We start from the raw sequence: 10,694 nt of genomic DNA on the forward strand, positions 1-10,694 counted from the left end.
TGGAACCTCCTTTATGTGTGGTTTCCAATTAAATAATAGGAGTTTATACTATACTTGTTTGACATACCATTAGTGGAATCTCTAACCTTGACATTTGTTATTATCATTGTTTAATCCTTATATTAATATTTCATCTCAAAGTTTTCATCTTCTTCTTTTCCTTTTCCTTTTTTTTCTTTATTATTATCATCATTGTTGTTATTGTTGTTGTTGTTGTATTATTGTTATCTATAGTTTATACAATTAACCTCCTTGTGGTTCGACCCTGGTTTTGCCGAGTTATCTATTACTTTGATACTCATGCACTTAGAAGAAGATATCAATCTTTTAGTCGTATCAGAATTCTTCTCAAAATGTCTAACCCATTAACAAATAAATAACCCTTTTTTTATTATCAAAATATTGGCAATCAATTTTTTTCTTTCTTCAATAATTTTTTATATATATTTTTTTAATTTATGAACTAATAAATAAATAAAATTAGCTTTTGTACCAAATCTAAAATCCCAAAATCTATAAGGACTGTAAAGGAAGAATAACTAAAAAGCACTTTTCTTGCAAATTTGATAATACCCAGCGGTTTTCCTTGTTTTAGAGTTTGGTTTTCTATCTTTTAATTTTGTTTTCTACTATAAATCCAAATAATCTCTCATTAAATTGGTTTTAAAAAAAATTGAAGGTGCATTTTGTTTTTAAAGGTATTATGGATAAACACGGTAAAAAAGATTTCAGTTTTAGTATATTTGCAATCGCAATCAAGAGCAAAAGCTCTGCATCTCTTTTCAAAGCAACCTCAAGCAGGCTGATGCCAAGTGGGCATGAGCACTCAGAGGATTTAGAGCAAAGCCGAAGGTTAGTCATTTTGCCTTACTTAATAGCAACAAGAATAGAACTCCATACTCGTTTTCCAACTTATTGGGTTACCTTTGCAGGGAAAAAGGTGAGAAAAAAAAAGCATTAACGAGTAGATTCAAACAAATATGAAGGTGCAGGCTGCAATAGAACTTGCTGTGGGCTTCCGGAATTATTGATCTAAAATCTATACGGGCCAAGATAGTTGGATCCATCAGATGCCGATTTCAAGTACGGCATGTAAGCTGGGCTGGGCCTGCGCTGGTTAGCTTGGAGTAAAGGACGCCCATCATTCATGTCAAGATAGTTAGGATGTGCCGACATCTAAATCAACTGCTTCATTCTCTTCGCACGTGGATTGAATTGACTCTTACTTTAATGATATTAAATGATGCTGATAAAACACCAATAATTTGAGATGTCACAACCTTGATTTGTCGATAAATCTATGGATCTGTCACTCCGCATGATTTTGTGTTTCCACTAGCTACACCGATACTTGCGTTAATCATCAAAATTTGGAGTATGCTTGAAGTGGAAATTATTTCTTGAAGTTTTTTTTTAATGCACAAAATAATATTTTTTAAATTTTTATTAATACCAAAACAATAAAAAAAAAACACTAAAAATATATTAATTTAAAATTCAAAAATACAATTAAACCGTATCAAATATCAAATTCATGCAATGACTGATGAGACAAAGAATTCGATCAGGAAGCACAGATGTTTCGTCGAGATCTGGGAAACGAATGCTTTAATGTGGATATTTAATTTTCTTCAATGTACACGACCATGTGTCCCGATGGCATGAAATTCTCAAGATTCTTTTCTTGTGTGAATGGTAGAGGAAATAATGACTTACAAAAATATCCAGGCCAATTGGACGATTTTTACTTGCAAGGCAACATAGACAACCCGAAGTCTCGGCCACTTCTCTCTGCAAGAAATTGAAGTCCCAGGAGCGTAGCAATATACTCCAACCTACGTATTCCACAAACAATCCTTGCAGGAACGCTTAATATTCTCACCCCCTAGTATCTTTACAAGGGCAAAAAATTAGACGAGAGAGATTCGGTATTTCGGCAGAGTAATGAATCAGAACCGGAAGAAGACGTATCTAAAAGTAAAATTTAACTAATTAAAGCTAATATGTTCTCCGGATAAACACAGCATCCCCTGGAAGATTTACAACACCACCAAAATTGTTCTTCTATTTCTACCCCTTTAAAGAATTCTTCAAAAAAAAAAAAGAGAAAGAAAAGGGTTGGCTGGCTCTCATTTGATTGGAAATTAAGCAACTCAAAAAACCCAGGTGTGGGAACTGAGTTCGTGTCTGGGTAAGCGTCATTGGATTGCTGTTGCCAACTTCAAAGACTAACAAGCTCCAACATGCTAAAAATAACATTAATATGCACAGTACTTAAGCCTCCGTCGGTGGATGGCTCACTAGAATATTGAGTCCAGGTACAAATTGTAATGCCTCCTGTTGAACTCTAACAAGCTACCATAAGTACGGTCGGCAACACCAACAAAAAGAGCTTCAGTATCGGGGCTGAAAGAAATGCCAGCAATCTCCCCAAATAGATCAATCTCCTGGCATTTGAGGTAATCAGATTGTGTATCAAAAACATGGACGAAATCCGCAGGCTCAGCCATAGCCAAAAACTTGCCATCTGAGGTGAACTTTAGAGCTCTTATTGCTCCCATATTCCCTTTTAATACTGCGAAGGACTGGGACAGATTCCTTATATCCCACAGCCTGCATGTAGTGTCTTGGTTTCCAGTGGCCAAAATTAGCCCGTCAGGGTGCCAGGCTGATGAAAAGGAATAATCCAAATGCCCTTTGAGGCTTCCAGTCACTTTCCCAGAATTAGCATCAGCAATCAAGCATTCAGCACTGTCCCCAAGCACTGCAAGCAGCTTACCATCTGGGCTAACAGAGGTGTTCTGGGGAACAGTTTTCAGATGTGTAAACATGTTATAAATATGACAACAGTACAGAATTATGAACTCTCGGGGAAGTTTCTGGTGAAAGGCACTCACATTTACAGACCAATCGAAGGAGAAACAATTTAGGGAAGCAAAAGTTTCGGCATCAAATACTCTAACTTGCGCATCGTTGTTCGCGGCCATAATCCTCATTGAGCCACTGCAACAACAAAAAAAACAAGATGACTCAAGTTGTCTGTCTCCTGAGGGAAAGAAAAAGGAACTCAAAAATTTTCTATTAACAAGTTCCTTACTTGTGGTTACAGTATACATCCACTGCATTGGTTATGGCATTTTCACCTGTTGTTATCTTTGAGCAGAATGCAACTCCAGGTTGATCCAAACACTGACCACATGAAACAACCGATCAGAAGACAAGCTAGATATTGAATATTAAGTTAAATGTTCAAAAGAAGCAGCTATACTTATTTAGCCACTTTGATACCTTGCAAATAAGTTCTCCCTGGAAACCACCTGCCACCATTAAGTTCTCTTTGACAGCCATGGTGCTTATCTGCACTCTGGAGAGTGACTGAGACAACAATCCTGGGCGTTGCTGTAGAACAGAAGGGAAAATACTTCAGTCATGAATTAAGTGCAAAATTAAATGATGATAGTCATGTTCACCCTGGACCCCAAATAACATACCTGGGTTGGAGCAACTGGCTTGGCCACATTGAGTACTTCTTTGCCTCGCCGCAGTAGTGATGACCAATGCATAACTGAGTAATTTTGCATGAGATAAACATCATGCTTTGATGTTGCCCACAGCAGATTCCTCAGCTGCACAATGCAAATACAAACAGAAGAGAAGGACATCAATAACAAAATTCAGAAGTCCTCCAATTAGAATTTCAAAACTATTGAAGATAAAAATAACAAATTCAAGAGCTAAAATTGAAGCAGGTCTTTCAAACATTAAGAATTGAACAAAAATTATGCTACATACACATAGTTTCTCAATATGCACCATTAGGAATAATTAGGGCACAGGATGAGGCTTATATGGTACAATAATCATATGCAGTTTCAAAATGAGGCTTCTGTAGTGAAGTAGGTGTGGAAACAAGCATATAGCAAGCACATGATGAAATCGCCATGTAGATGCATGAGCAGTAAATTACAGGAAAAGAGCATGGGACTAAATAAACACGAGGGAAATGTCCAAGCTACTCAAAAGGCTCAGAATGCATCTGACAGATGTAACAGAATTTCCACATGCAGAAATGCAAATTTTGTGTTAATTTGGCCCCTCGAGCTTGACACAGGGTAGATAAACTACAGGAATTGAGGCCTCTTTAAATGCTCAGATATTTTCCTATCATACCATACCATATAAACAACGAATCTTTAACTGCACCAGCTGCTCAGATAGAACTTCCACCCTGCTTAAAAGGCTGAAATAAGGAGATGACAGTCCTAAATGGCACAGATTGGTTAAGCCAAATAATATATTCAACAATCAAAGGAAAGAACATACAAACGATGAAATATTGCAATGCCTGAACATGAAACATAGTTCAACAATCAACTGACAGAACAGACAAACTATTGAGATATTGCAATGCATGAACATGAAACATAGGTCAAGAGACCATAGAACACAGACAAGTATCACAGTAAGTACCAAGTAGCATGTGCTATGAAGGTCTCAGCCAACAATGCATAGCTAGAACATCCAGGAGATAGATGGTCAAAAGGAAGCATGAATGAAAATACCAAAACATTAATCCATTACAATTAAGTTCCACAGTTTAATGCTCTCTACAAAAGTTTTCAGCCGTTGCAAAGTAAATATACAATACTAATGTGAGTTCAGCTTAGTTTTGAAATAGTTACCACTGGAATCATTAAAACAATTCTTTGATGATATTGTTAACATGGTAATGCACAATTGTTTGATGATATGTGTGTTGATGGAAGTATCTGCATGATTGCAGATGCATTTATAATGTGTACGCTACTAAGTGTGCATCTATGGTGTAAGAAAGTCACGTGCACACTCAACTTTGTTTGTTATTTGAAGCATGCATTTATTCAGTAATCACATATGATCAGGAATTCCATTTCACACCATAATTGCCATGCATCCATATCTAATTGATTGCTACTGCATACAACTATCAGGCACGCCTTCAAGATTGTACCTATTTAAAATTGATATTTCAATTTTATTAAAATTTGAGAAACTGCTATCCAGTGCATGAACAAAGTAAGCATCCTTCAAAAATCTGCAGCAAAACCATTAGTTAATACGAACCCCAGTTCTATGCTGTTTAGCTGGGGAGCATTCAAATATTTCACAAAAGCTAATGGTGAGCTAAAAAGAGAGGAAATTTCTCTCAGATCAATTTCCAAGAAATATGCTTTAAAATCCAGGAAAGATTTAATCACCAGCTCGTAGGCCTGCAGAGGAATTGGTAGATGGCCTCAATGGATGATAATTTAAGCTGGAAAACTTTTGTCAGTTGTTCATAAGTCGATTACATCCCAAATAATTAGAGAAATGTTGAACCTAGCATAAAGTTGATCAATTTTGAACTCCATACCTCTGACAAGTTCAGGCACAGAGCTATAATCGCATTTAAAGATGTCCATAAAGGATATAATATAATCACAAAACCTGCAAAACTATAATGATTTTGCATGATCGATGTGTAGACCATCTGTTAGGAGATCAATTTAAATATGCAGAGGCAATTTGTATTTGCTCTTCAGCAAATGCATTAAGCATGGATCCCATGATGTGCAGCAGTTTATTGAGATTTTAAGATATGAGACATGAAGGGCTTTGTGCAACGAGAACATGAAGTACTTATGCATCAAGACATTTGACCATAAATAAATAAATAAAAATGCACTTGTATGAAATAATAATTACAATGAAGAACTCCAATTTAAATAAGTTTTTAGAGCAAAACATGAGAAATTCAGTGCTAAAACGATGTGAAGCATGCGCCAAAAAGATGGTAATTATTTTTTTTGTTGATGAAACATGAAATCATTTAAACAGGTGAGTGTAAAGAGAAGAGGTCTCTACCTGAAAATGAACAATTGTGGATTTGACAAGCCTTGTGTTGAACTCAAAGTCATAGAAAGCCTTTCCCTTCTCAACTTCCAAGCATTCCTGTCAAAGAAATATACTAATCAGCAATAATCGAATCAATTTTCTCTACAAGTTTCTTTAATCAAGAACATAAAAACAAAAGATATAAATCTTCCATTCAAAAACTAATCAAGTATTTAAAATCACAATAAAATTTGATAAACCTTGTGAAGCTCGAAGCGAGGGCGAGAGAGGTTCTCGTAATTCTTATACTGCTTTAAACGCGTCTCACGATACTTATCTCTAGTGAAATTAAGCCTCTCCCAGGGGATTCCCTGTATATCTTTGCCATTTCTTGCCTCTAAAGCAGACGTATCAGTCTTCGGCTTACTCTGCAACACCATACCACCATCACTCGCCATTAATTTCTTCCATCACCACAAAAAAACAAAACAAAAAACAAAAAAAATTCACTCGTAACGTACCGACTCAAAGTCATCTTCAAAATCAGAATTCATAGCATCATCAGAATCGTCGTTTCTTTGAGGTTCATCTTCGCTGAAAAAATCGTCTTCAAAAGGATCGTTAACTATGTACTCGAGATCGTTGTTGTGTAAGTGATCCATTATCCTACCATACCAAAAACAGTAATTCAATCGCTCAGTAAATAAATAAATTGAAATGGAAAAAAAAACTAAAAAAAAGAAGGAGGTGATTAAGGACCTAATTAATTACACTTAGTAATTCACCATAACCTTTTATAAGAAATATAAAAGTTGGACTCCGACAATCTTGCAATTCAGTATAAATAACTGGTTATAAATGACGTATGGATGAAGCAGGACTCACAAAAATTGAGAAAACAAAGAAAGGATAACAAATTACAGTGAATGAAGGAGATTCTCATCGTTTCGTTGATCAAGTACGCAAAAACAAGAAGCAAAATAGTCAAAATGAAAAATTACCTCCGAATTGTGGTAGATCTTAAAAGAGAGAGAGGCTTGGAAGCGAAAGTCCAAACGAAACGGAGAACGTATATTAAAGCAATCCTCTTAACTTTCAGAGGAACCGAACAGAAAAATAACAGGAGGGGGAGATTCCAGGTTTGGAGTCAAGAATCTTGAGAAAAAGATGGCGTTAGATTTGGGATTCCTAGACAGAGAGGTGTGAGTGTTTTTAGCTTAGTCAAGAACAAAAAAACGGTTTCTGTTTGAAGCAAGAAAGAAACAAGGAAGTATGTAACTGCCAAAACCTACGACGGACGGCGAGCCCTCACTTGCTACTTGTAATGGTGATTTCAGTGATAGAGAGTGAATTGTTGACCCAGTTGATTAATAAAAAAAAGAAAAGAAATGGAGGCATCGGTGGCCTACAGTAGGACCCGTTTGCGGGCTCCACTTAACCGTCCATTTTAATTTGCCTATTTCAAAAGTTAAGAATAAAATAAAAATATATATTATTTTAATTAAAAAGTAATTTTAAATTATTTCAAAAGTTAAGAATAAAATAAAAAAAATATTATTTTAATTAAAAAGTAATTTTAAAAAGTACTGATTTTAATTCTTGATTTTTCTGGATAAAAATCTCCCAAATATCTAGTGAGGGGCTGTAATCACTAAATTCCAAACAGACAGCTGTTGTATCCTTTTAGCCATGAGCTTACCTAACCACCCTTCATTTTTCATTACAGGAAAATTTAAAAAGTAAGTAAAACTCTTTTATTTATACAATTTAGTCCCAATAAATGAGTTAATTTTTCAGTACTCATGATAATCTTAAGCGTGTGGAAAAAAATCATATCGGCATGGGAGAAAAATCTAATTATAAAAAGTAAACCCAACGTTAATCTAAACTTGTAATTCCCTAATGCAAGTGGAATTGAATCCAGCACTGATTTGAGTTCTGAAAGTGGACCCGGCAGATGACAGTCATAATTAACAAATAGCGAGTGAACACATGTCCAAACCACAAAATCAAAGTTGGCTCAGCGGCTGCTCCAATGTCCATTATCTAGTATATGGAGAGTCCACGTGTTTGGCTCACATCACGAGTTGGAAAATCATGGCAGCACCAGGTTCCACCACGTGGCTACCTCAGCTGACGGGTCCTTTCTTGCTTGCCTTGGTTTTGCCGTCAATATGACTTATCGGGCGCCGTCCTTTTTAATCCCAAATAGTTAGTTTAACCATGGTTAGTTGAATTTAACACTGGTTAATTAATACTTTTTCAATCTAAAAACATTTAAAAACACAAGTTGTGTGAGACATTTTTTTTCTCGATAGACATTGATTTCAGTCGGCGTACGGGCCCATTAAAAAGCCTTAAACAGGGACTTGGCTCCTGCAGTCTCATTTGGTGATAGTGAAGGGTCTTTTGTTGGGAAAAATAGTTTTGACTGGGTATTTATATATTATTTAAAATTAGAATAAATTATTCTGAGTATCTATAATTTAATTAATTTATTTATTTTCTAACTAAATTTTTGAATATTATACCTTGCATCTTTTGGAGTTTGCAATAAAAGAATGTTAACAAAAAAAATATTTATATACAAACTATTACAACAAGTCAAGAGCCTATTTTAAAAAAAAAACACAATTTTATGTAAATAAAAAATATATATAATAAACAAAAAGAAAAGAATCAGAAAACCTTGTCGCTGATATCTTACATCTTCTCCGCCTCTCTCTCTCTTACACAATTGTTGGCCCACTAGCCCAGCTCTCCTCACAATAAACAACCACAATTATCTCAGTCTTTAGGGTGTATGAAAATATTAGTTATGGTTATTTTTTAAATTATTTTTATGTAAAAATATATTAAAAAATATATTTTTATTTAAAAAAATATTTTTAACATCAATATATTAAATAAATTTAAAAAATTAAAGAATATATTAATTTGAAACAAAAAAATAAAAAAAAAATCAATGTTTTCTAAAACATTTTTTAACACAAAAAAAATAAATAGGTATGAATTCATCTTTCTCTCTCAATTAACAACCATGAGGCCCATAGCATCATCTCCATTCTCCCTCAGCACCCAATGTAAAAAAAAATGACTAAATACATGTTTATTTCCCAACTACCACCAACCAAAAAAAACTCTTATGGAGTCCCTCGTCTCTTGGATACTACCCAAAATAACCCTCATTGTAAATCTTTTATCTTTAGAATTTATAAAAAGAACGATGATTATTTGGGAAATATTTACTTACTCTGGGGCGGAGTGAGAAAAAAAATTAAGAGGGGCCAAATTAAAAGAATTATTTTGAAAGGGCTAAAATTTCAGTTATTTTACTACTGAAATTATAAACACTAACAAGGAAGAAAGGACTGTAAAAAACATTTTCTTGCGGGGCCGGGCCCTGCCAACCCCCACCTCCGCCATTGGATATACGTGTATACAAAGTTTTAAGAGTATACAAAAGAGTGGGATATTAACGTATGTATAAAGTTCTAGCTGTCAATACTAAAAAAAAAGAAAAGAAATAAAATAACCATGTCATGTATAAATGGCACGAAAAAAAACACATAAAAATAGAGAGAACTTTGTTCTAGCTGTCAATACTAAAAAAAAAAAAAAAAAACCATGTCATGTATAAATGGCACAAAAAAAAAACACATAAAAATAGAGAGAACTTCATTCACGCATTTTCTCAAGCACCTTACCTCCGAACAAATAGATTTGGAAGATCAAGGTTTGTGTTAAACTACTAGTTAGAGAAATGAAGGAAGAAGAGGTCCCTAACAAAAGAGAAGAGATATAATTAGAAGGAGAAAAGAGACTTGCATGGATGTTATTTGCATGATAGCTTGAGGACTATATACTTAAACAAATTTCACTTTAAAATAAACTTCAATTTGACTACGCGAAACAAGTTGCACTAAGATTGTTTGAATCTATTGACAAACAGTATAGCTTTAAGAAAAAATAATATAATTTTTCATGTCTTGTTTTTTATTCTAAATTCTAAAAGTCTACAAGTAAGTACTTTATATATTTGTACTTATATTTTTTTATATTTTGCTCATAATTTTATATTATCATGCAAATATATAATTGATTTTTACTTGACAATTTCCCAACAATCTGAAGGCTAAATCTTTTTACCTTAATTGTTTAGTTTATTTATATATTTTCTTGCGTAAACTTTCACTAGTTAATTAATTTGATTGCTTAAAATAGTCAAATTTCTATTATTGTGATAGAAAATTATGAACTCTACTAAAAGTCGGCAAATGCTGCTACAACAAACACTATTTTATTAGAGAGGATTTAACTATTATTTTTTATAATGTAGGGTGAAAAACCTAAAAATGAAACTATTAAAATTTTAAAAGATAAAAATAAAAAATATTATTCTTTTATCACTTTGAACTTGATACAATTTTTAATTAAAGATGCGAAAAGCTATTAGATGAAGAATCTAATCCTATTATAAGGGAAGCTATGGATGCATGGACACTTCTTGGTTTTGTGTGAAAAAACGAGACCTTGAATGAATTAAAAATATATACTAAATATAAGTATAGTTTAATTAATAGTGCATATATACCACCGTGTGAGACTTTGGATAAGCATTACAATGCTGAAGTCAATTTTTTGTGCTTGATCTTTTAATTTATTTCATTGCCTCGCATTCATGCAGGGCCTCCTACCAAGGACTGTAAACTCTCCTATCTTCCCTTATTTTTTTATTTGTATCAATCAATAGTGCAAACGGCAATTGAGAAGTCATTGGTGTATAGTGTAGGGATAAGGATTTTGGTTTTGGAAAGCTGGTGTCCAAAATGCCCTGGTGC

The 10,694-nt window shown here is 34.0% G+C and overlaps 1 protein-coding gene across 1 annotated transcript; it reads right to left on the reverse strand.

Moving 5' to 3' along the window:
• Positions 1-1,968: 1,968 nt before the first annotated feature.
• Positions 1,969-7,210, reverse strand: LOC105116035 (uncharacterized WD repeat-containing protein C2A9.03-like). The gene is made up of 9 exons (XM_011013179.1): positions 6,855-7,210; positions 6,375-6,519; positions 6,114-6,281; positions 5,884-5,970; positions 3,492-3,626; positions 3,289-3,399; positions 3,098-3,189; positions 2,898-3,003; positions 1,969-2,801 (listed from the first exon to the last, which is right to left on the reverse strand). Exons 2-9 carry the CDS (start codon positions 6,513-6,515, stop codon positions 2,301-2,303), a joined length of 1,341 nt encoding a protein of 446 aa, XP_011011481.1. The 5' UTR covers positions 6,516-6,519; positions 6,855-7,210; the 3' UTR covers positions 1,969-2,300.
• Between the last annotated feature and the right edge of the window lie 3,484 nt (positions 7,211-10,694).

This window comes from Populus euphratica, unplaced genomic scaffold, assembly GCF_000495115.2.
Source record: "Populus euphratica unplaced genomic scaffold, PopEup_1.0 scaffold845.1, whole genome shotgun sequence".
NCBI classification, from domain to species: Eukaryota; Viridiplantae; Streptophyta; class Magnoliopsida; order Malpighiales; family Salicaceae; genus Populus; species Populus euphratica.